Below are 27,988 nucleotides of genomic sequence, written 5' to 3' on the forward strand. Positions count from 1 at the left end.
AAAAAAAAAGAAAAAAAATACTGATTTTAGCATTCTCTCCAAAATAAATTATTTACTTTCAATTAAATTTCTTTACTTTAGACAATGACTACCATGATGTCATAAAGTCAGAGTCTAATTGTAATTTAGCGTCAATAATGAAAGGCCTTCGGCGGCCAGAGAGGTAACTAACATCCATGTGTGAAGAAAGAGGGCATAAGCCAGAAGTAAGAATTTCTAGGCAAAGGTATGCATTTTTTAAATTTTACATAATTTCAAGGCAGAATAGCAAGTAATTGCTACAATCCAGACCCTGCTCTTCTCACAGCTGTGTACCTTGGGGCTGCATGCTCCCAGAGCAAATGATTTTTTCAAGTTCTTAGTAAAGCATCACTAGGGCTAATAGAGGCCCCATTAGGAACCTGGACAGGGAAGGACAGAGAGGATATTGTAAAACCTAGAACGCCTGCTGACCTGCTTAAAGTGTTTCAAATTCAAAATCATTAAAAAAAAAAACACTGTTGGCTAAACAAGATACATCTGCAGATCGGATTTTTCAGTGACTGTCACTTTTCTGCTCCCGGTCTATAATTAATACCTATTACACATTTGTCCCCTTAGATTTTCTTTATTTCTTTTTTTTTTTTTTCACCATTAGCTAAATAGCTAGATTTTTTCAGATGTGTAATTCTACAAGCCAAAGACCTGGCAAACATCATTGCCCACTGTCATCTGCCCAATGACATCCTCAAGCTTGATCAATTAGTTTTTCAACTTTCTACCCAAATCACTAATATAAAATTTTGCCAATTTCGTTTACCATCATTCTCCATGATTACTTTTATAAAAAATAATTTAGCTAAATGTCCACTCATCTAAATATATTTATCTGGTTTCATTCTCTGTCAGTTGCTTTTCTAGTATTATTTCTAGTATTATTTGGGTGGAGAGGTTCCAGTTCCCCTTTTATAAGCTTAGATTTCTAAATAGAATATTATAAAGTTTCAGAAATCTTAGTGACATGAAATTTTAAATCAATTTTAATTTTAAATTTTAAATCAAAAAATTTGTATGATCCCTAGATTTTAAGTCTACAGGAAATGTGTAATTCAAAACCTTTTAGCGATTGAGGGATTGTCAGAAGTGGGTCTTTTGTTTGTTTTGTTTTAATCATAAGTACCATAAGCTAAGTTAAGACAATCTTTTTTTTCTTTTAATCTATTTTCAGAACCATAATTTTTTCATTATATGATTTAATCAAAATTTTACAGTACTTTTTTCAGCTCTAAAATGGAATAAAGATATCTAAGTACTCTTGACCTCACAGAGTTGTTTTAAGTAGAGTTACAACTCGCAACGAGGTGGTATAAAGGGAATGTATTTCAATATTAAAAAAAGGTCATATATGGCAAGCTTACAGCTAATGCTATGCTAAATGCTGAAAAGCTAAAAGCCTTTCTTCTAAGATGAGGAACAAAGCAAGGATGACCACTCTTGCCCCTTTAATTCAACACAGTATTGGAAGTCCTCATCATGGCAATTAGGTAAGAAAAAAAAATCTGGATTGGAAAGGAAGAAGTAAAACTCTATTTGCAAATGACATGATATTATACACAGAAAACTCTAAAGATATATATATATATAGATATATCTATCTATCTATACACACACACACATATTACACAGCCATAAAAAAGACATCTTGCCATTTGCAACAACATGGATGGACCGAGAAGGTATTATGCTAAGTGAAATAAGTTAGACTGAAAAAGACAAATATCATATGATTTCACTCACATGTGAAATCTTAAAAACAAAATAAATGAATAAAGGAACAAAAAGTAGAATCTGACCTATAAATATTGAGAATAAACTGATGGTTGCCAGAGGTAGAGGGGTAGCAAAATGGGTGAAAGGGACTGGCAGAAACAGGCTTCCAGTTATAGAATGAATAGGTCATAGGTATAAAAGGCACAGCACAGAGAATATAATCAATGATATTGTAATAGTGTTGTATGAGGACAGGTGGTGGCTACACTTGTGGTGAGCATAACATAATGTATACAGAAGTTGAAGCACTGTGTTGTACACCTGAAACTAATGTAACATTGTATATCAAGTATATTCAACCCCTCTCCAACCCCCCAAAAGAACCCTACAAGGCATTAATGAAAGAAATTAAAGAAAACACAGAGAAATGGCAAGATATTCCATGATCATGGCTTAGAAGAATCAATATTGTTAAAATCCCTATCCTTAATCAATATTCTTAAATTCCCTACTACCCAAAGCTATTAATAGATTCTATGCAATCCCTATCACAATTCCAATGACATTTTGCAAAGAAATAGAACAAATAACCCTCAAATTTGTATGGAACCACATACACACACACACACACACACACACACACACATGCCCAAATAGCCAAAGCAATCTTGAGAAAAAAGAACAAGGCTGGAGGCATCACACTCCCTGAATTCAAACTATACTACAAAGTTATAATAATTGAAACAGTATTGTATTGGCATAAAAACAGACACATGGATCAATGGAACAAAACAAGAATCCAGAAATAAGTCTATATATATATATATATGTATGTGTGTGTGTGTGTGTGTGTGTATATACCCAATTAATTTATGACAAAGGGGCCAAGAATATATAATGGGGAAAGTACAGTCTCTTCAATAAGAACTGGAGAGCCACATGCAAAAGAATAAAACTGAGCCACTATCTTACTTCATACATATAAATTAACTCAAAATGGACTAAAGACTTGAATTTAAAACCCGAAACCCTAAAACTCCAAGAAGAAAACTTAGGCAATAAGATGCCTGACATAAGACTTGGTGATTTTTTTTTTTTTAATCTGATGCCAAAAGCAAAAGCAACAAAAGTAAAATTAATAGATGGGACTAAATCATTTTTAAAAACTTCTGCAAGGCCAAGGAAATCATCAATAAAATTAAAAGGCAATCTACTGACCGAGAGAAGATATTTTGAAATCATACATCTGATAAGGGGTTAATATCCAAAATATACAAAGAACTCATAAACTCAACAGCAAAAAGTAGCCCTACAAACAATCCAAATAAAAATGGGCAGAAAATCTGAATAGTAATTTTTCTAAAGAAGATAGAGAAATGCCAACAGGTACATGAGAGTATTCTCAACATCACTAATCACCAGCGATATGCAAGTCACAACCACAGTGAGCTATCTTACACCTGTTAAAATAGTTACTGTCGAAAAGATGAGAAATTAAAAGTATTGGTAAGGATGTGGAGAAAAGGGAAGACTTGTGCACTATTGGTAGGAATATAAATTAGTGTAACAACTATGGAAAACAGTATGGGGTTCCTCAAAAAATTAAAAATAGAACTACTATAGCATCCAGCAATTCCACTTCTGGTTTTTACCCAAAAACAAACATGAAAACAAAACAACAACATGACTTGAGAATATATGTATGCCCACATGTTCCCTGCAGCATTATTTACAATATCCAAAATACAAAAACAATCTAAGTGTCCGTCAATGTATGATAAAGTAATTGTGGCATAGATCTATCTTGATTAAAGAGCCTCAGTGTACTTTTCTGAAGATCTGCATGGCGATCACAAGAAACCACTCTGTATATTATGTTTAAAACAGTCTTAGCACAATGTGGAGTCTCCTTCATAAGTGTTCAAAAAAATATTCCCAATAATTAATTACCTCCAATCATATGACACATTAAGTATAGTTTGTTTGAAGGGTATTTACCACTCCTTTTAGAAGAGAGGACATCCCTGATAGTACTATTTGAAGGTATTGAGAAATGGAAATCATATGGAAGGTATTGATGTTAAATGCTAACTCATATTTGGGAGATGAGTTATCTTTCCAATTGATCAAATGTACACTGGTGGAATGTATCTTTTTCCATTAACTAGTATACCCATTCTTTCTAGATAATTTACAAAGTCAGGTTTCAAGCCTATATTGTGTGATGTATAAAAACAGAACCTTTTCAACACCATAGTTGTTTTGCTAAGTGTTGAAAGCAAATTAGAAACTTCTTTCTCTTCAATTACCTCCCCCCTTCCAATGATCAATTTTTAAATGAAAAGTAGAGATAGGGGCGCCTGGGTGGCTCAGTGGGTTAAAGCCTCTGCCTTCGGCTCAGGTCATGATCCCAGGGTCCTGGGATCGAGCCCCATATCGGGCTCTCTGCTCAGCAGGGAGCCTGCTTCTCCCTCTCTCTGCCTGCTACTCTGCCTACTTGTGATTTCTCTGTCAAATAAATAAATAAGAAAAGTAGAGATAGTTATTTGTATTGATGTCCAATAACAGTATGGTCTAATAGTAATTAATTGTTGTTTATTTCCACTGGATCACATACTAACAGATCACTTTAGAAGGAATTCACACACGATGCCCCAGAGATAAGCATGAATCATTTCATAGTAATTCCTACCTGAGAGGAAGAATTCATAGTAAAGAACAAATACCTGTGAACTGAGCTACCTTCATATGTTAAGTAATTTGGCCTGGGAGGACCATGCAGAGAACCCCTCAGTTAATTACTTTCCTAAAACTAGCTATCACCAATTTCCGCAGGGTCTGGAATTTCACCATTTGAGAACTCTAGTGTTAATATAAGAACAATAAATCAGTAAGTATATAATCATCTAACAAGAAGGGATGACCAATCCAAACATAAATTTTTCACCTTTAGGATTTTTATCTTTGTCTAGGACAAAGTCAACTCTAAATATTAGGAAAGAGCTAGAGACAGGTGTTAATTTTGATTTTTTAAATAAAATTTGAATCACTGAATTAACTATTCTCAAATATAACAACATGGCAACATTCAATTAATTAAGTGTCATTTTTCCAAAATTAAAAATGTAGTTCAGAAAATACTTTAAAATCAAGGCAATGATGGGGTGCCTGTGTGGCTCAGGCTTTAAGCGGCTGCCTTTGGCTCAGGTCATGATCTCGGGGTCCTCGGACTGAGTCCCACATCGGGCTCCTTGCTCCCTGCTCTGCGGGAAGCCTGCTTCTTCCCTCCCACTTCCCCTGCTCATGTTCCCTCTCTAGCTGTCTCTTTCTGTCATATAAATAAATAAAATCTTAAAAATAAAATAAAAGCAATGCTTTAAAAGCTATATTTAGTATACATGTTTAATTCAAATTCAGGAGTCGGAAGGAAAAAGTCAATATTTGGTATTCTCTGATAGGCCAAAATAGGAAATTGTATGCTCTCAAATTTACTGATTTCCAGGGGCACCTGGGTGGCTCAGTGGGTTAAAGCCTCTGCCTTCAGCTCAGGTCATGTTCCCAGGGTCCTGGGATCGAGCCCCATATGGGCCTCTCTGCTCAGCAGAGAGCCTGCTTCCTCCTCTCTCTCTTTGTCTGCCTCTCCATCTACTTGTGATCTCTGTCAAATAAATAAAATTTAAAAAAAATTTACTGATTTCCAAACATAATGTCATCCGTAAAGAGTTTTCTTAACTATTTCATCATTGTGAAGGTTAAAACTTATCAAGCAAAATCACAGTTATAAACACACTGACACACAACCCAAAAATGTCAGTGCAGTTGTAAGACAGGGCATATAATGAATTCTATGTAAGAGTTAGACAAATTAAATGGTTAATATCTCCAAAGAAAAACACTAGGCTTGGATCTGGACTAGGATGCATTTTTGCTTTTTAAGAAGCCAACAACACATTTCTGACTAGTCAACATGACCATTAGCATTGCTTTCCTACAGAGAAGCAAAAGACATCTCAGTTCCTGGGAAAGCTGGTGGTCTTTGTTGTCATGGGGACCAGAATACACGTATCAAATGCCATCAAAGAGAGAAAGATTTAAAACTGCTATTCATCCGGTATCTAGAAATCTATCAAAGAAATAGTTGTCACCTATCTAGTGTGGATTTTCACACTTAGACAAATTTTGAAGACTGTAAATTCCATTCAGACACCTTTTTCCTAGGGAGTTAATGAGTGCAGGATTCTACAAGCTAGAGAAAGGTCAATAGTAAAGACTTTTATAGAAATTACCACTTGTTCTAAAAATATGTATGGTCTACAAAAAGTTTTTCAAAAAGCAATTTGAAACATGTTCTGATCTTAGAACATCTAGGCTTGTAAACTCAGGCAGGCAGGATTTCACCACTAATTTTCACCTTCTCCATACATTATAAAAATATTTGAGTTTTCCGTAAGAAGCCTATGGGTTATTGGTATCAGTTTCTAGTAGTGGGTCCAAATGCAGGCAGTAAATGTTCAGAAAAAAAATGACATCAAAAGTTGAAAGAAAGCTTCACTTGAAAGTAAACTATGACAAAGTTACACTTTAGAAAAGTTTACAAATATGAATTATCTTGCTTTATATTGTATATATAATTTCTTAACTTTGTAGAAATTGGCAAACATGTATTCCATAAAATTGTTTTTTGTAGTCACTTTTCTTTTTTAAAACTTCCCCTAAGGATATGTAAGTTAGAAGCTGATTTTATTATAAAAACATCCCAAGGTGCATACAGAGAAATGTACTGGTTTTATCCTTACTTTTTTTTTTTTTTTTCAAAATTAATATAATATTAACACACAAAGTCAACTTGTATAAAGACTAATTAGATAATTTCCATTGAGGAGACAGAGAATTCTATTCTCCAAGTTCTATTTTAATATAGGTAACACATTCAAAAATACTACTGGCAAAGTAACCAAAACAAATAGCTAACTTTGTTGCTAGAAAAAAGATAGGAGAGGTACACAAGAATGATTTTAGTTTAATACCTCTACTTAGAAGTTAATATTCCTAATACAATAGAAATCCATTTGAGCAGAGACTTTTGTTGTTGTTTTTGGAAAGCACATGACATATATAGTGGTTGTAAAACATTTGGTGAAAACTCAATCATGTAGTAGGAATAAGTGATTTTATTATTATTTTATTTATTTTTTATTCAGGTATAATTAATATATAGTGTTATATTAGTTTCAGATGTATAAGTGATTTTATTATTGCATTATAGTTTCTTTTAAAAAATTCTTTTTTAAGTATAAAGTGTTATTTTTCCAAAAATGGCCTCTAGATAATTCACCTTGCAATGGAAATATACCATTATCATGGAGTGTTATTACTCAATTCAAACCTCTCTTATGTAAGAGGTTCCAACTGTTTTTGCTTTACTCAGAATCCTTGTGAAGTTACATTCTGAGCATCTTCTCAATGTTTCTTAACATCTTATGCCATTTAATCAAGTGTTTATTTCCAACTGAAGCTGGTCTTTCTTAGGAAGATGTATTTAATTAAATACTACATACATAGTTAAGCTTCAGAGGACTAGGTAAGTAAGGTTAAACCACTTCCAGTGGTAAGTCGTATCCTAGTTACATATTCAAAGAAAAAATATAAACTAAAAAAATTTCATTTTATTGTCAGTTATGATGACACTTTTACTTTCCTCGTGTCAATTTTCCTTGACCTTATTATTTGTGCTATTTCTTTCTCTTCCTCCAAGTGACTTCAGCAATTCCATTGACAGACTGAGTATACAAACAGACAACAGTCTGACCATGTATGAAATAGAACTTGACCCAGAGCCTCTGGAGCAAACTATCTGGGAAGTCAAACCACAATCTCTGTGGCAATCTGCCCCAAATGGTCAAGATCTGTTCAATTACACACAGCTTTCCTATATTTTGCCAGCGGTCCACGTTTCCTCCTGCCAACACTCTCCAATCAGAGTGCATAGGAGGCCTTTCCTTTTTTCCACTGTAAAGCTTTTCCACTGACCTGCCCGCCTTTGCATCTCTGCCAAATGCCAAGTGCTACAGCAAGCTCTGAATAATAACTTGTGTGTCCTCATTTAAGTGGTCTACACTTATTTCCATACCATAAACTTAGATGATGAAAAAAAAGGGAACTTTTATAAATAGAAGAATTATTTTTCCTCTTTAATGCAGAATTGGGGCATCAGGATTACAGTGCTCTATGCAGGGTACGTTGGGCCTTCTCGCAAGTTCAGGCTTCAGTGTTGCCTTTGCGGGCACTCTAAAATCCTGTACCCCTTGAAGCCTTGACTCACAACCCCAGCCCACTGACTAACCACTGGAGTTCTCTGTTCCCAATGTCTAAGTAGGGGGCAAACTGGGAAAAATTTAAAAAAAAAAAAAATTGCTGCGTCATAGGAAAATAAATGTACACCAGACACTTGAATAAGCGTTCTATTTTTTGTGATTCTTATGAAATATTTCTTATGGTTCTTATGGTGACCTTCCTTCATTCGATTGTCAATAACTATTTCTTGAGGATATACTTGTGCCAGAAACTTTCCTAGGCCTTGAATACGTAAATAGTGGGACTGAGAGCATACATAATTACACATTGTGGTAAGTGCCAGGAAGGAAAAGCACAGGGCACTATGAGGTTAAATTTGGTCAAGGTTACAGGACACCTAAGGAAGAAAGACTTAATCTGTGACCCCCCCAGGATAAGTAAGAGTTATCTGGGCAAAGGGCTAGTGGTGAGTTGTCCAGGCTGGGAAAACTCTACAGGCAAAGTAATAGAAAAAGCTTTGTGTCTATGAAAAAATGAACAAAAGCCAGTGTTACTAAAGCATAGAAAACATCTAAGATGGTAGTGAGAGTTGAGGGGCAAGGAAGGCAATACTTTGTAAACCATGTTTGGATTTTAATGAAAATGCACTGGGAATAAGTGAAAGGATTTAAATAGAGCAATAACATGGATTGATTTGTTTTAGAAGACACTGGTCTGGTTGCTGACATCTGGGGAATGAATTGTAAGAGGAAAGAGAATAGACAGGTCTCATTGGGGCCCCAATACAGATGTTCAGGTGAAGGGTACCCTGGCTACAATTACAACAATGGATGTGGAGAGAGATTTTGGAAGTAGAATACACAATATGGTGTTCAAACTGAACAGAAGAATTCAAGCTGGGAAAACCATGTATTCTTATTTTCTTATTCCTAGTCTGGAGTACTGAAAAAAAAACTGTCCTATTGCCTAAGGAAGACAAAATCTGGAATGGCACCTGCAGTTCACCCCACCCCATTATTTCTCCCCCTCTGCTCCAGAGAAAGCGCTGCCACAGCCTGGAGGGCTTTTTTGGACAGATGTGACTGGCTGTGTCTGCAGTATTAGTGACCCTTCTTGGGCAATGGCTAAATGGGCTGCATTCCAACCAAGGTTCTTGTCAAGATAGAATGGAAAAGATTCAATATGATCTCTGGGTGCTAAGTGGGAAAGATGGGTTCATAGCCTCATTCCAACCCCAAACTCCTTTCCCTGAACATATAAACAAGTCATCTTTCTTTTTAGAACTTACTATTGCCTAATCCTATATTGTACATTTGTGCATCCATTTATTATTGGCAGGTTTCCTTCAATAGAGTATACCCTTCCTAAGGGCACAAAGTAGAGGTTCACTCTATATTTGTTAGAGGATCAAGTGAATAAACGAAGTGTGCTGGACAAAGATGACCATGATAAAGCAAGGAAAAGGTAGTAGGCATGAGAAGTAATGGATAAAACTATCATTTTACACATTTTTTTCATTTTCCTTACCTTGTCATGATAAAATAGAATCGAGGATAATCAAATTCTTAGCCTTGACATCTATAAAGACTGTATCTCTAGGTTCTCTTAAAGGCCATGATATTCACACTTTTGCCTGTTCCAGAGGAAAGTCCTTTGCACTCTACATTTTTTGAGATGAGGAATTTGGCACAGAGAACTTGGGTGGAAGGGTGAAGTTCACACACTTGTGACAGATTTGGAATTGTAATTTAAGTCTCTTGGATCACTATTGGTTGAGCCTTCCAAACCGTGAACTCTATCAAGGTCAGAGCTCTGTCTTTACATCTATGGGTTGGTAACTACATTTTTGAGGACAAAGTAAAAGTAAAGTTGGCAAGACTCATTAGTCTTCATGAATTAGATACTGCTATCACCGCCTGATGCAGCTGAATACACTGTGTGTTAGAGAAGGTAGGAAAGTTGTCCATAAATAGTAAATGGCAGAGCAAGGATTTGAGCCCAATTTGGCCTGAATCCATACCTGGATCTCCTAACCATTCTACTGGATTAAAAAAAAATGAGTACATTTTGCTACTTAGAAGCACTTTATTCCTACTACTCAAAGTCAAATCTGTCACAATGGCATTGCCAAAAAAATATCCATTATTCTTAAGATCTGACTAAACTAAATTCAACTGCCCCCTTTTAGTTAATGACTTACATACTTTTTTTTTTTTTTTTTTTTTTTTTTTTGAGGGGGAGAGAGAGAGAGAGAGAGAGAATGTGATGAGGGGTAGGGAGGGACAGAGGAAGAGGGAGGGAGAGAGAGAGAATCTGAAGTAGACTTGCTGCCCAGCACAGAGTGCCATGTGGGGTTGGATCTCACAACGCTGAGATCATGACCTGAGAAGAAATCAAGAGTTAGACGCTTAACTGACTGAGCCACCCAGGCATTCCCTTATATACTAATTTCTGAAGATCCTTAAAGCATTTGATTTGAGCTTTTAATTACCCTTCTTTTCTAATTTACCTTCACCCAACCTCAGTACTTTATGTGCCTCTATATATTTGTTCCAATTTACTTCTTTCTTTTCTTTCTTTCTTTTTTAAGATTTTATGTATTTATTTGACAGAGAAAGAATGCACAACAGGGGAGCAGCAGAGGGAGAGGAAGAACCAGCTTCCCATTGAGCAGGGAGCTGGATGCAGGTCTTGATCCCAGACTTTGGGGATCATGACCTGAGCTAAAGGCAGACACTTAACTGACTGAGTTACCTAGGCACCCCTCCAATTTCTTTCTGATGATAATTTTCCTCACTAATTTCTTCACTAATCTTTGACTGATGCCTTTATCACTGGCTTCTACTTTTATCACCTGGTTCCTCCATTACTCCTTAAAAGCACAATCCCAATGCTCTGCTATTCCTTGAACTAACAATGCTGTTGAAGATTCAGTTATTGCCTCTCTCACTGTTATTCATCTCTCACTCCCAACCAGAACAGTTTGATATTCATGACTCCATATTAAAATTATTCCAAACTATAATATCTTTCCACACATCCCATAGACCTCCAGGCTATTCTCTCTTTGAATTCATATTATATACTAATACATTGCAAACATCTCAACATGGTGCTCACTTTATGACTTAAATCTAGCACTTTAGCTTTGTCTCCTACTTCTGTGAGCATGTCTGTGTGTGTTTGTGTGTATAAAATGATCAAATCAAACAGTAGCTATGTCTTTCCCCATATTGTTACCTTTTTCTGCAATGACTCAATCTCTACCAATCAATACTTTTCCATTATTCAAAGGCTAGTTCTAGGCACCTCATATACCGTGACTCTACTTAATTATATCCTTTTTCAGAAATAGTCTTTTATAGCTCTTTTAAAGCTTAAAGCAGTTTTCCATTAGTCTGTTATCTGATCACTCTCTATAAAAAGCCCCTTGAAGATAAAGATCGTGTGTAATTAATTTATCAAAACAAAATTTCAAATTTCAGAGGAGTATACAAACTATTTTTGAAATCTCAAGGCAACAGTATAATTCACATTGTTGTACCTTGCTTATCACTCTGGTTGATCACCCCATGTACTTTGTAACCATTATATTCAGGGTCTTTCTATAATACCCACTATTGCCTAGAGAAAGGTTTTCTATTGTTTCCTTTACAGGGGCCACGGTAACAAGAAAGACATTGCCATTTCTCTATTGATGTGTTAAAATACTAACAGTGGCCAGAGTGCATCCTAGTGACTCGCAAACTTCCAAAAAAATAAAATAACAACATCTCCAGTAAATATTGGAATAAAACCCATAAGAGCTGATGAAACCACACCATTATCAATTCCAGTCTTGGGTAAAGAATAATATTATCATTGTGGGAGCAAGGCAGTTAGAAAGTGACTGCCTCATGAATATTTGTTTTACAGTTTGTTATAAAAGATTCCTGACTTTGCATGGTCTTTCAAAGGGTACAATCTGAAACTCTCAGTGGGCAGAGGTAATATTCCTGTCAACTTTAGTCATCAGTTTGTCATGATGTATTTCTTCCTATCTTGATAACGTTATCAAAAATGTATGTTTTCTGTTTCTAAAATTATTTGAATCAACATTCAAATATGTTTGTTTTTTTTTTTAGGTTATAAGAGCCCTTCTTCTGATTCAATTTCCTTCTTCAGTTTCCATTTGTAAGTAATGCTTCATGTTTAATAGCTAAATGAAACATAAGACACTATCTTGAAAACAATATTATCTCAAATATAATTTTTTCTTAAGTTCTTTCTTTTTTTGAAGAGGTTTTTTTTTTTTTAAGATTTTTATTTTATTATTTATCTGAGAGAGATAGTAAGAGAGAGAGAGAGCACAAGCTGAGTGAAGGGCAGACTGAGAAGCAGACTCTCAGTGGGAGCCCCATGTGGGACTCAGTCCCTGGACTCTGGGATCATGATCTGAGCTGAAGGCAGATGTCTAACTGGTTGAGTCACCCAGGCACCCTTTTTTAAGGATTTTATTTATTTATATTAGAGAGAGTGAAATCGAGAGAGATCACAGGAGAGGGAGAAGTAGACTTGCTGCTGAGTGGAGAGCCCAACGTGGGCCTTGATCCCAGTACCCCAGGATCATGACCTGAGCCAAAGGCAATCACTCAACCAACTGAGCCACTCAGGTGCCCCAATTTTTTTCTTAAGTTCTCACCAAAATATCTTTTCAATAAACTTTCAATGAATCTATCAGAAAAAAATACTTTAATGCATATATTATAAATATAAACAACTTATATTAAAATATTTCTAAAGTAAGCATATGCCCAAATTCTGTAATCATTGTCTGACTTTACCCTAGGAATAGAATCAAATAAGATAGAGCAGTGTAATGTATTTATGTATATATAATTTACTTTGTGTACATTAAGTGAGACATTTCATTTGAATATGACCCAGCAATGGAAGTAATACTTCTGTATTTAATCTTTCTTTATGACCTGCTCCAAACAGGAAAGTCTATGCAAACATAAGTATAAATATTTTTAATTACTATATTAAATCTCAAGGCTAATAAAGATTGCATGCATTTCAAAGCATAAGAAAAACTTGGTGAGAAAATAAAATACTTATTTGTCTTAGGACACTTTTTATCCTTGAATACTAATCCTCAATTATTATATTCAGCATAATGAATCAAATATGTATTTTAAGAGTTATTCAATAAAGTTAAATGTTAATGAAATGTGGCTACAAGAGGAACTTTTTCCCTATTCTTCATTAGGATCTGTTGCATTTAATAATTAAAGTAAGTAAGTTGAATGACTCAAGTACCTTTTCCAAACCTTCTTCCTTGAGGCTGATCACATCCAAATCAAAATCTGTTCGTAAGCCATTGGTTTTGTTGAAAGTTATTCTGCCTGTGAGACCTTCCCAATGTGCCTATAGGAAAATAAATAAATAAATAGGATTCACAAACAAGTAAAGAAGATAAAACATTTTTTCACACAAAAAAATACAAAAAAATTATTTTCATTACTTCTCATAAATTTATCACTACTGATTTTTAAGACATTTTTTTCCTCTTTTAAACTTTGGAAGATTTTTTTCTATAGATGTTGCCTTAGTCTCAGTATACAACTTATTATAAATTTTCATTTTAAATAATGCATTATCTATGAATAATTTTGATGAGAAATTTGAAGATTATTTTAAATAGTAAAGCTCTTTTGCAAACTGAGAATAATTTAGTCACTTATTATAATACATGAGATAGTGAATATCTCACTAGAGATTGCAAATAGAATTACTGTTATAAAGTATCACTCCTAACTTCATATTAATATGAACATAAACTTATTTTATTACAGAGAAAGAAACTGAATTTAGGAAAACCTATGTTATACAACTTCAATTATACACATTCTTCTTAGAATAATTAACTTATTACTTTATTTTCCCTTAAGTGGGACTGGGCGAAATATATCAAAATTATTCATGTCAAGCTATACTTCCTGTAAAAGGAGCTTTCCACGTAGAAGGAAGTGAAAATGTAACAATCTCATTATATAATGAGTTAAACCCATCACAGGTGAGCAAATTTCTGAGGTTTTTTGTTTGTTTTTGTTTGTTTGTTTTTAATACAGAAAGTTTTCTCATTCTGCTGGCTATATAGAAAAAAATGTTTTCCATTATTTGCCATTTGGAAATAGCTTGGAAAAAAAGTTACATATGAAAATTTTCAAGTAATGTTACATATACTCACAGCTACAATGTTTGAAAGAATATACACCAAGATCCAAAGAAATGAAACCAAATAGATTATGAGTAACCTCTCAATAAGGACTACAAATGGATATCATTATTACTACACTAGTTAGGCTCCATGTATTTCTATACTTACGAATAGGGATTCTAAAATAGTTTTAGGCTAATAAATTACAAATAAAACAGAAACAATTATAATACGTGTCTATATACATATTGCAATATGTCATCACTGAATTTAAACATGTGTTAACTGGTCTCCAATAAGGAAGAAAAAGATATTTAACCTATCCTTTTCCAAAGAAAATACTTTTAGGTGTTCAACAAAAATGCATCTTAGTACAAAAATAGTCAATTTGATCAAGAAGTACAGAAGTAGAAGTAGAGAACAGTTAAAAACAACAATCTGGAATAGAGGCAGCATAAAGAAATGTTTATTGGGTAAGAATGTACAACTAATAAAATGCAATCACAAATCTAATTCTGAACTACCTAGCAACCAAAGCAATGAGGAAAGTGTGATATAAACACAATATACAGGGTCCATAATGTCAGACATTCCAACTACGCAGGAGAAGTTCAGCTCTTCCTGGCATTGAAACTTTAGGGGAATGTTCTTGTTGGTCCTCATAAAGAGGCTCACCTTGTGATTTAGTGGACAAGGGCCTTGACAACACCTTACAATAAATACAATCGTGAGCTTCATACAACTGTTTGTTATAGGACTGTGTGACACACACCTGAACGCTCAGGTGCCTCATTCAGAAAGCAATTCTTTAACCACCCGAACCTGTGCACTATGTCTGCAGCTCTCTGATGCTCAGTTTTAAACCAGACATAAACGTAGAATGCGAAACAAATAAAGAACTACATATGCCTCAGGGAGTGTCATTTCACCCATCGGAGAGTACATTAAAAAGCACAAAAGGAAAATTCATGGGTATTCTTTGCCAAGGACTTGGCATATTCTTAAATATGACCCTATTTTCACTTTTATTTTTGAGATGAATAATTTATTATATGCTGAATTGATGATTTCTTTAAAGCCCATTAAGAAAAATCTTATGTGGGGATAATTCCTGTGATTTTCCTAGCAAAGATTAAATTTTCATAGTTACACTTTCATATAAAAACTCCTGTTATACTCAAACGAAATGTATCCCAAGCTGACAGTCATGATGGGACAACTAGGAAGAGTGTGTGTGTGTGTGTGTGATCTTCAGAATTTTGCCTTTTTTTCCCTCACTGTGGGCATTCTTGGTCTATAACCATAAGAGTTATAATCAGAAATGATATGTGACCATAAGAATGATTGTATTACACAATACGAAGTAAACTTTGCACTTTTCTGAATGCAGGTATTCTGTTTTATGTTAACTGCTAATATTATGACAATAACTAGACATTATATTTAGGAACCATAGATGTAAATAACAATTCTTTAAAACGTGGGACTTAGTGGAGTACAAATGGCATTCATGTTAAAAATTGCTGCCTAAAATACATTCTTTAAACTGCATCTCCACATAAATGAAAAGTAATACCTATAAAGATTCAGGGAGGTGAAAGCTAACAATGTCATAAATCATAGGTCACAGACTTTCATCTGTTTATACAATCATAGATATCTTGAAAGATATTTATTTATTTGTCATGTAATTTTTCCCCTTTTCTTCCATATCTTTTAGTAAAAGTGTTAATTTTGCCTGTATGGAGAAAGAAAGAAAGTTGAATTCAAAAGATAAAAGTAGGGGTGCCTGGGTGGCTCAGTGGGTTAAACCCTCTGCCTTCAGGTCAGGTCGTGATCCCAGGGTCCTGGGATCGAGCCCCCCATCGGGCTCTCTGCTCAGCAGGGAGCCTGCTTCCTCCTCTCTCTCTGCCTGCCTCTCTGCCTACTTGTGATCTCTGTCTGTCAAATAAATAAATAAAATCTTAAAAAAAAAAAGATAAAAGTAAAAGGTCACCTGTGAGGAAAACTAAAATAACCTCAATGCATTCACCTTGAGGACAAAAGAGACTAGGCAGATGTGCTTCTCCCAACATACCCGACATACCTCTTTAATTAGGCTCATAAAACGGGTCCCAAAGCGCCAGGGTTTGTGTCTATTACACTGTAAGGAGCTGACTGTCATCTGGGGAAACTGCTGGACGCCCACAGACACCACGTGCACGGCATCATACATTAGAGCAGCATCAGTCTGAAAGCCAAGAACAAGAAAATATGGAGTTAGTACAAGTGAAACCCACAGGAGGAGGTTTGGAAGGGGACTGAAGGAGTGAGAGAAATATATACTCATTTTACCTTCACATAAGGGAGACAACAGTTCTTCTGATGCTCTGGTTCCCTTAAATTTGATGCTGTGTTCAAATTACCACATCAGCTCCATTAGAACATTTGACCTATGCTCCCTTTCCTGAAGTGATAACTCAGTTTCATATTGTCCTAGTATCTCCGTTAAAGGAGGATATGTGTGAAGACATTCATTGTTTTATTTTTTTGTCATCCCCTCTGGCTCTGTTTGATTGTCTCACCACACAGACATAGACACACATCACATGCACACACACAGGATGAATGCAACTGAGAACATTTTGAATGGTTACATAAATGACATATTATATATGAAATAAATAAACAATTTCCTTGCATAGGAAGAACAAAAGAGATTTGAAAGGAGATTCACCTAAAAAGCTTAAATATAATCCCCAATCTTTTCTTCATCTTAATTTTTCAAAAGGTTCAATCTCAGAAATGATGCTACAGTTTTTGAATCCAATACATGTATTAATCCCTTTTTAACAAACTAAGCTTAATCCCCTGTACTGTTTCCTTTTCCCCAAATTTCCATACGAATAAAAGTTCCTTTTGTCTTCTCAAGTAAAACGGATATGAATTCTACTGTGTTTGCACCTGCTCAAATGACTGACCACTTTAGAAGTTGATGATAAAAAATAAAATGTTTGTAAGTCATAACAAACCAGAGGCTCAGTGACGTTCAAATGTTGTGTTAAATGGAGCCTCGCATTGTGTCTGACGGATGGATGCCAGGCTCACTACCTACGGACGAGGGCCACACTGACTGTAATGCTAGCAATGAACTTTGGGCCATCTGCTTGGCATGCCTCAGAATAAAAGCATATATTTCCTCTTCTCATTCACACAATTAGTGAGCTGTGAAATGAATTCCAAAATGAATAGGAACCCTGTAGATTATAGCGTTTGCCACAATACAATACAAAATGAGTACACACAGTCGCTTTCATGCAAATGGATCCTAAGGAGCTTTACCACATAAAATGGAAGACAGCTAAAGAGCACAATGCAATGACAGAACATGATAATAATGCCATTTTATAGTTCATAAATCTTTGGGGAATATAGCTTGCATTCCTAACCTTCACTTTGTAAATACCAGCTGACTACTTCCGCATCTTCTGATAGCTGCGGCGTGAAACTAGGATCATGGAGTTGATACGGGCATATGTCATGAGCCTGAGGATTAGACTGATATTTGTCTTTGGCCTGAGGTAACATTCAGGAGACAGATCTCAGATACCACACAGGTGGTCGCAAAAACAGTTACCAAGATACGAAAGACAGATTTGATTCCAAAATAAAATGCATTTTTTAAAAAATATCACTGTGATCAAAGGTATGGAGTCATGAACACTTTCACACACTACTCCAGGGAAGAGAAAGGACAATTTTGCAATTTGCACCACGAAAGAGCTTTAAAAAAAAAAAAACTACATTCTTTTTAACCCAGTAATTTCTCTCTTGAATTTGCCCTAAGCAAGTGAGAGATAAGAACAAATGCTACATACACGATTTATTTTTTTTAAAAAGTGGAAACCTACCAAATGTTAAAATGAAGGAAATACAGTAAAATCACAATGGTATTTTATATAACCACTAAAAGCCATGTTTTGAAAAATAATCAGTTAGATGAGAAATTGCATGTGATATGATCCTAAATGTAAAAATAGATTATGCAGAGCTATATGTCTAGCATAAGCCATTATATATCTTTATGGGTACTTCAAACGTACTACATAATTTATTTAACTCTCACAATAAGGGTTTAATAAATGTGCTACTATTGGGACGCCTGGGTGGCTCAGTTGGTTAAGCGGCTGCCTTCGGCTCAGGTCATGATCCCAGCGTCCTGGGATCGAGTTCCACATCGGGCTCCTTGCTCCGCAGGGAGCCTGCTTCTCCCTCTGCCACTCTGTCTGCCTGTGCTCGCTCTCTCTCTCTCTCTCTCTCTCTCTGAGACCAATAAATAAATAAAATCTTTAAAAAAAAATAAATGTGCTACTATTGTTTTCATTTTACAAATGATGAAATCAAGTTTGAGGGACATTAAGTAACTAAGCAATGTCACACAATTAACAAGTGGAGAGGCCCCAGACTCAGCCTCTCTGCTCATAGCTAGTATTCTTAACCACCATATAACGTGTTATATGAATAATAACAGTAGGTTAAAAAGAAGAAAATACACTAAAATGAAACCAATGATCACTCCTGAAAGTTAGTAATTAAAGGAATTTAAACTTTTTCTTTTTATTTATTTTCTACAGTTTCTTTAAGATAGAAGTTTGCTAAATACCACTTGATAATTTTCAAGATGAAAATTTTTATCTATTTCCACAAAATAACTAAATTAATATAAATATGATATTGCTGCTATATGCCATGATTTACTTACATAAGACTTACATGAAAATCCTAGAATAGTAATCTTATCTAAAATGACAATGTTAAGAAGGAATTTTGCCAAATTAAGAGTTTGAAAAATTGTTTTTGGTACATAGTTTCAGCATCAAGATCAGAGGACACACTAGTTGATAATAAAACTATTTGAGGGGCACCTGGGTGGCTCAGTTGGTTAAACCCTCTGCCTTCGGCTTGGATCATGATCCTGGGATGAGCCTTGAGCCCCGCATCAGGCTCTCTGCTCAGCAGGGAGCCTGCTTCCCCATCCCCCCTTCTCTCTGCCTGCCCCTCTGCCTACTTGTGATCTCTGTCTGTCAAATAAATAAATAAAATCTTTAAAAAAAACAACTATTTGAGATCTTGTGATTTTAAATATAATCATAAAAGAAAGATAGTATTTATTAAATAGAAGATAAATACTAGAAAAAAAATTGTAAGTAGATAAAAAGTTGCTGATCAAATTACTTCTTGAATTTCCAGTTTAAAATATGTTGATTTATGATAAAGAGATACACAGAACTTCTGAAACTACTCTGTATGATATTTTCATCAGTTTAGAGTGTTATTTTTGTTCTACTTTTAGACTGGTTGTTTTATGTAATAATATGGAGTTATTTTCCATTTATACTCGCTATCCTGTCAGACTCAACTTTACTGTCTTCTTTGCAAAATCATGCATATGCAAATTCTTCCACCTTTGAAAAGTTGTGAGAAAACTAGTGTTTTCAAAAGTGTTTTTCTTATTTTCACAAGAATGCATATGCTTGAAAATCTGTCTTATACTAGTAATAGTATTACTTAACACTCATTTAGTATTTACTACGGATAAGACATTCTCTTTAAATCGTTCCCTTTAAATTCTCACAACCAATCTGCAGTTCAAAATCCACTTGAATTTGTACCAAGTAGAAAACTGAGGCAGAGAACAGTTAAGCAACTGGCACGTAGAAGTGGAGTTGGATTTGAAGCCAGACAACCTATGCAGAGTTCACAGCTCATTCTCCGGTTTTTGCTCAGAGTCCCACGTTTAATAAAGCAAAATAGTTTAAATAATTTTAAAGTTACAAAATATAAGAAATATCAATAAGTACTTGAATGTATTAATCTAGATCATGTTTTGATAAGTGGTAAATACATAACAAAAATGGGCTGCCAGGTAAGGAATTGTATAGGTTGTGGAGAATGGATAAATACAACCTCGCAAACAAAGGAAGACATCAATGTACGGGGTTAGGTCAGTAATCGGTTTGTCAGGAAGTAACATTAACCAGGAATGACTTCATGAAAGTAGATTTCTTCTATGCAGTTGCCACTCAGAGTGTTCTCAAAAAGGAAAGGTCCTAGAATGTCTTTCAAGATCAGGCTTAAGCGGCATCTCTTATTCCCGACTCTAAATTGTAGAGATTTGAATGAGCTGCTCTTGCTAAGTCTTTCACCCTCTCATAGAGACTTATAGTCCCTTGCCTAGACGTTTCTCTTGATGGAAAATAGGAGAGAAAAAAGGGAGGGGTGGAAGAGAGGAGGAAAAAAGTCCAGGAGACCCACAAGTTAATTACTTTATCATTTTTATAATATTATTATTACTATCAAGTTATATTGCATGCTTACACTATACTACACAACCATGTCAATTTCTTTACCTGCGTTGGCTCATTTAATTCCACGAAGACCATATATTTTAGGTGATATTACTACTGTGATTTTAGAAAGAAGGAAACTGAAGCTTAGTAAGGTTAAAGTAATTTTCTCAAGGTTTTGTCACCTTGAGAAAGAAGACTCAGAAAACAAGACTCATGCAAAGCTTAGGTCTTTGAACTACTGTCTGAACTATCATAACATGACTGGCAGAAATAAGACTTAGAAACAAGACTCAGGCAAGACCTAATTCTTCGACCCACTATCTGAACTATCATAACCAACAACATCTCTTCAGCTTATTCCTACCAAAACCATGAAAGGCAGCGGAGGATAAATGATGGCAGCAAGTCTCATTTTTTGGAGGCTCTGCTGAACACCAGATAATTATGTCCCCAGGTCCCAAAAAGAGTACGTCTCTGAATTGAGATACAAATAAAAGTTCCTTTGGCTCCCAAGTCAGATTTTTTTCATTTATAGCATAGCTACCTCTAAAGAAAGCTTCAGGATTAAACATAACTGTAATTTAACCAGTTAAATTAAATGGAATATGTGTACAATTTGGTCATTAAAATCTATATGAGAGGTTTAGATAAAATTGTAGTCACTCACATCTTAAATTACAAAGATAAAAGTTAAGCAGAGGAAAAAAATTTTTAAAAAAATCTGTCCTATTTTCTCTCTTTTAAGAATAATTACTCTCGGGGCACCTGGGTGGCTCAGTGGGTTAAAGCCTCTGCTTTCAGCTCAGGTCATGATCCAGGGTCCTGGGATCGAGCCCCGCATCGGGCTCTCTGCTCTGCGGGGAGCCTGCTTCCCCCTCTCTCTCTGCCTACCTCTCTGCCTGCTTGTGATCTCTCTCTGTCAAATAAATAAATAAAATCTTTTTTAAAAAAGAATAATTACTCCCTTATATATAAATAGATCACTCTTATTGGAAAGCTAGACTATTTCTTTGCCCTGGGAATAGAGTTCAGAAGGAAGTGCAGACCGGGTAGGTACAGACTGACCTAAGTGCTAACTTCCATGCTTCACTGCTAGGTCAAGTATCTATCGATAGTAATAGGGGCTTGAGAGACTACGTCAGACTAGACTGGAGTTGGAACTTTTTTTTTCTTTCCAAAATAATTTAGTTAACCTACAAAGAATGTCTGTCAGCCAAAAACTTCCTTTGCGAACCTTTACAATTGTGTGATATAGTCCTATACATTTCAATAAAACTCTAGTGACCTAAACTGGTGGCTTGAAAAGATCATGAGAAGTGCCTTCACGTACACTTTAAATATGCAACAACCATCTCCCTAACTTATTGCTGGGTTTATCTGATACCTAGTCTAATTACTTTTAGGCATGGAGTGTGTACAGGGAGCGCAGGTGGAAGAGTGACAAATGCTAATTTCTATGGTTGAATTATTGCCCCAGAAATTAGTTTAGTCACCCAGTATGATTTCATCTATCTCAAGTAACCTCCAGTCTGATGAGACGTTTAAGTATTGAACAGTTTACGTTTCCTTTATGCTCTGGAAAAGGCCACTATGCATCTTTAAATAATTGAAGATTCAGGGGAATTAGATACTCTCAACAGTTTCAAATGACAAAAATTACCATTGTTTAATATTTTTGATTTGGTAAGTATAATCGAAACATTTCACAACATATGAAAGCAGAAATAATCATAGATGCTGTGAATGGTCAAAATGTTTCTATATATTTAGATTTCATTTACAGAAGCATTTAATACGAAGCATTGTTACCAAGCATGTCCATGTTGACTGCATATGTTATTTCTGGTTTTGATCACTATAATCATCATCATTAAACATCTCCTTTGTAAAGTTCTGAGAGAGATAGGCGCTACAACAAATTTAAACATAGGTTTTATTTATGTGATCTATGAAGCAAATAGCTAGAAATGAACAATCCTGAACTCCATATAGACATACAAGAGAATACTAGTACATAAAATCTCTCAGAAATACTAAAGACTTCTCTTAGAAAAAAAAAAAAAAAAGCCTATCAAAAGTATTTATTTTTCTTTCCAATGAGAAGAGCATTCTTATGTTCCCCAAGTAGTGTGGGTTTTGGGTACCCCCACTGAGTTTTCACAGGGGGAACATGGAACATAACCTTTCACCATTTATTTTCTCTGTGATGCCAAGTGGAGTTAAATTTGTGGCAGTGTCATTCTGCTTAAGCACTTTTTGCATATTTGGGCTCTTGGCCTGGGTTCCAAACACACCCAATGTTGTACGCAATAATTTACATTTAAATGTAATCACTTTTTTTTTTTAAGATTTTATTTATTTATTCATGAGAGACAGAGAGAGAGGTAAAGGGAGAAGCAGGCTCCCCACTGAGCAGGGAGCCCGATGAGGGACTTAATCCCAGGACCCCAGGATCATGACTTGAGCCGAAGGCAGACACTTAACCATCTGAGCCAACCAGGCACCCGATATATAAGCACTCTTAAGAGTGATGTGATAAATGTTTTTATCTTGATTTAGTGATGTTTTCGTGGGTAAAAACACATGTCAAAACATATAAAATTATACAAGTCAAACATTTATAGTATGTCGATTTTACTCCAGCAGAGCTATTTAAAATTGAAGAATGATCATGCGTTTTTCTGAAAAGATGGTTCTTAGATTTCATTTTGTTCTAGAAGTATCTAGAATCCTCCCAAACTAAGCACCATTGATCTGTATCTTCTTTCTTCATTGCACATTCTTCATTGCTAGTTTCAATAAAACTGTTTATGCTTCCTCACTTCTTTTCTTTCCTTCTAGACCACAAGCATCTTTTGGGTAATTACCATGCCTATCTTTGTAATACCCTGCACAGTACTCCAAATATCGTCATGCCCATAGTAAGTACATAAAAGCATTTTTCAACAAATTGACAAAGTCAAACCAAAAGTTCGTTTGAACTGTAAAAGAAATAGGTATTAGGAAGCTCTGAATAACAATCACACTTTGCCACCTAGCTCAAATGTATTACCTCCCAGAGGTACAGTGAACCAAATCTGCCAGTAGCTCAGAGCTGGGAGGAATGTGAGCGCAGCCTCTGTCCCGTTTCTAAATGAATTTATAGTAACAGTTCTGTGAACACTTTATCTTTCCATTAAATAAGTGCAGGCAGGTCCCCTCTGAGATCTGAATGCTAGCTGGCAGGTGGCAGATCCATTCTGGAACCCCTATGTCTCAGATTTTGCTCATTTCCTGAATTCCCATCTGAAGTATAGTGCACAGCACACAGAGCAGCATGGTCTAACAAACGGAATTTGAGTTTATGAATTCTGGCCCTTTCATTGACTCGATCCTTTATCTAAAACAAATAATAATAAAAAAATTAAATCCCCCTTGCCTTGTTTCCACATTTTATAATTGGACATAAAAAATGAGTATCTGCCCTATTTCGTCCTTGTTGGAAAATCACTTTTAAAAACCAGAGAGTTCCAAGAGAAAAACAATTACAAAGATGATTCTTCAATTAGAAGATATTAAGGACGTTAAGGGCAGGGGAGAAAGGGTGGATTCTGACCTCTGGAGCTCCCTTGTGCAGTCAGCACAAGCCGAAATGGGACAGAGAATCAGCCACCCCTCTGAGCAAGGGTGAGGATCACACATGGAAGGCAGGCTGGTGTTCAGTCATTCAGCTGGCACACTGCACCCAGCACTCTGCCCGGCTCAGAGCAGGTGCGCAGTGGCTGCTAACTGAAAGGAGGGGACTGAAGAAGAAATGCCCTCAGACCCAGTCGGGAGCCAATTGTCAGAGACAATTCTCCCAGTTACACTGCAGCTGCCATCATGCTTTCTCTGTTGCCGGCTCTTTGTACTGAAACAGAGTTCTTTACCAGCAGCTGCGTGGACCACACAGACTGCATGAGATAATACATTAAAGCAGTGTGCACAGGCTCTGGCACATGGTGCATAGGCAGGTGTTAGACGATGATGATGATGATCACCAGAAGAGCCGTAATCTCTTCAAGATGGCCACGAGCCAAAACAAGGAACTGGTTTAGAAAGTATAATGTTTCAACCCTTCTGCACCCACTGTTACCCTAAATGAGGGAACAGAACTCATGCTGTTCAGGAAAGCAGACCAAGTTCTGAAAGGGAATGGAGCAAGAAGGAAATCATCATACAACAACAACAACGTGATCCCTGTGAGATGTGGTGTGCACACAATGCCACAATTCAAACCTAAAAAAAGACACACAAAGAAACCTACATACACACATGTTGCCTGACAAATTTAGAATTTAAGAATAAATATAAGTGGTAAAGTATTATGGTGTCTTCCATTTGTTACTAAAGGAAGGGCTGCTGTTGGACAGATACTTACACAGCAGACGAATCTGCCTCGTATTTTTTCTTCTCTTCGGGTTCTTCATCTGTAAGAAGAGGGGCTGGAGCCAGCTGGATTTTAAGGTGTTTTGTGGCTTACATTCCTCTTCTAGGAATCTTACATTTCATTCTAATTGTATTTTGGCCTTTGTAATACAATCATAATCTTAATTTATCTATCTTCTTCCCACAATTACTTATGTGCTTGTTTGATAAACTTTGGTATCAATACTTCATATGAATTAATAAATAAGGGAAATCAAAAGTCACTTTTCTTTATCCATTGTCTGTGCTCCATACTCTATCCAATTCCTGTGTGGTCCATTAAAGTCTTCTAATACTTGTATTATATTTCCTTTGTTGATTTAACTTCACAGTTAAAGTATCCACCCACACTAAAGCCCACCCTGGCTTCCCAATACTCTGCAGAGGACAACTAAAACCTTTTCTCTCTTACCCAAATTCATTCACTAAGATCCCAGGATCTTATCTTCTTTTGTGTCCTCTTACACCCTGAGAATATAGATATGCCTGTACCTCACATGTTTCAGCTGACCTGAGAGATTCTTCCATTGTGGATTAGCTGAATGAGAAGAGATGCCAAAAACTGCATGATGAGAGATCTTTAAAAGGAATATGAATTTTTGTAGCTACCCGTATGGCATTCAGCACCTATGAAGGCTAAAAAGGATGAGAGTTTATGGGGAAGATATAAAAAAGAGAAGAGTAAAGAATAGAATGGGTTTCAGCTTCACAGCCAAATTGATGAGTTACAAAATTCAAGTTTTCAGCAATGTTGAGGCTGAAGTGATGAAGACCGCACCAGATTACAGTGTTGCTGGGATTCTGCAAAGAAATGGGTCTGGGCCAGGAGTAATGCCCTGAGGGATTAACAGATTCATTTGCTTGATGTCCCTGTGAATCTGTGAATTTGAATCAATGTCTATGTCTCTTCAAACCAGTGCTCTCTGGCTTAAGCTAAAAGCTACCAGAAAGTAATGACAGTTAATTAACCTATTTTGAATAGCAACTGGTAAAATACCATCTAAAATGGGATCTATGCTAATTCTGACAGTAAGAGTTTTCATTGGCCCTTGATGTTTATATTATTCCATTTTTGGCAAGAACTCTTGCTATATGACATTTTCCTTAACAACATGGAACAAAATAACTTTACAAACAATATTTTTCTGTGAGCTTTTAAAGCATTATAAGGTCTGAAATTCAGTCCATGGAGTTTTAACATTACAATTGTGAAAGCTTTAGGAGATGACTATTTTGCATTATTTCCAATAATTGTATGTATTTACCATGAACATTTCTATATAATTTTCTTTCTTTCCTACATATATCCTTAAAATGCACCATTTCCCAAGCAGAAAATCCTTTTTTTTTTTTTTTTTTTTAACTGCTACACTTTCTAAATTCCTTTAAACTTTTATATACAATTCCAGGATGTTTAGATGTTTCTCAAATGCCATGTAGAGAAACTCTTTACTTCTTAAATATAAATGATTAGGGAAAGCTGTGAAGCAGGTTAGAAAATGCCAACAAGTTTTCAATTAAAAGTTTCATTTAACTAATGTAATTATTCTTACCTAATTAAATTTTTTCAACTAAGATCAGTCCTTTGAGATATCTCATTCTCTTTTAAAATGTTCCATGAAGCTCTTACTAACGTCCATGAAGAACGCTGTATTGATGGGATTGTTAATGAACTCTCTAGCAACAAGGCACTAGCCTTAATAATTTAGGCCCTGTTAAATCTCGTCTGCTTTTTACTACATTTGGAACTACTATTGATCTAGAGAAGAGTCAATATCAAGGGGAAGTATTCTTTGTCCTTCCAGCTGGTCTCCAATATATCCAGTTATTTTGATATTCAGAGCTCAAATTAGTTTCTTGCACTTAAAAATTTATATTCATCAATATTGTTTATATTTTCTCCTTTCAATATGATGAAGTAAAATTGATTTCTATGTTAACAGACTAATTATTTCTAATTTGAGATCTAGAAATATGCAAAGCAAAAATACACCAGAAATTTGGGTTCATGAGTTTAAATGTTCACGTAAATACTAAATCCAAATGCCTATAAAAATTGAGAACCTAAAACTTTATATATCATTTACTCAAACCAAAAATCAAATTATAGTAATGATCTATTTTAAGCATGACTTGAAGGATAGGGAAGAAATTAATAAAGACATTTCTGGAAAAATAAAACAATAGATAGGCACACAATCATATTCATATATACCTTTTATAACTTTACATGTTCTTATTGTATTTCTTTTGTGTTGTGCTTATTACTCTATAAAAAATTGTAATAGTAACTTCTCACAGAAATGTGAAAAAATAAAATTTTCATAGAAAGCTAATGGGACTTAGTACTTCAATTCTATAACTTATTAGCCATTATGGGAAGTCATGTTATCTTTCTTAGTGTCATTTCTTCATCTTTAAAATAAATAGAATAATAATCTACCTCATAGAGTTGTGAGGATTGAATTGGATAAATTTACAGAAGTGTAAAAAACTGTAAAGCTCTTTATGTCATAATTTTTAGAGAAGAGTGAGACTCTCAAGTATGTTAGCAATTCATATCAGTTTAGATGAGGCAAAAATCTTTGAGGAAAACAATAAGGATTGATTTGCATACTCATATTTTACAGTATACCCTAGGTCCCTAATTTGAAGACTTCCCATCTCTTCACTGTTTTAGTTAATATGATTATTTTCTACATTGGAAAATACATTGATTTAACTAATTATTGTTTTAGTACCATGAAGAAATGCCTTTGTTTACTCATTCTCAGGTCTCTTGAATCTCTTTTCCCATATGAATATATACTCTACAAACTCTCTTTTCATTTGTCTCTAAGTGCTTTACAGTTTGATTCACTCATTCAACAGCATTTATTAATGTTATTATTGTGTTACTGACAGCAAACACAATTATAAGCTTGAGCAATAAAACTGAGAAATCAAAGATGATTTAGACCCTTGGGGT

The 27,988-nt window shown here is 35.2% G+C and overlaps 1 protein-coding gene across 3 annotated transcripts in view; it reads right to left on the reverse strand.

Moving 5' to 3' along the window:
* GRIK2 (glutamate ionotropic receptor kainate type subunit 2) overlaps positions 1 to 27,988 on the reverse strand; it is a gene marked incomplete at both ends in the record, with an annotated part of 637,516 nt that overhangs the window by 232,356 nt on the left and 377,172 nt on the right. For all 3 annotated transcript variants that reach the window (XM_080806625.1, XM_080806626.1, XM_080806627.1), the window contains 2 exons: positions 13,345 to 13,452; positions 16,332 to 16,475. In XM_080806625.1, the coding sequence (XP_080662751.1) occupies positions 13,345 to 13,452; positions 16,332 to 16,475 (252 nt within the window). The remainder of the gene's footprint in view (positions 1 to 13,344; positions 13,453 to 16,331; positions 16,476 to 27,988) is intronic.

This window comes from Martes martes (assembly GCF_963455335.1).
Source record: "Martes martes genome assembly, chromosome: 6".
NCBI lineage: Eukaryota > Metazoa > Chordata > Mammalia > Carnivora > Mustelidae > Martes > Martes martes.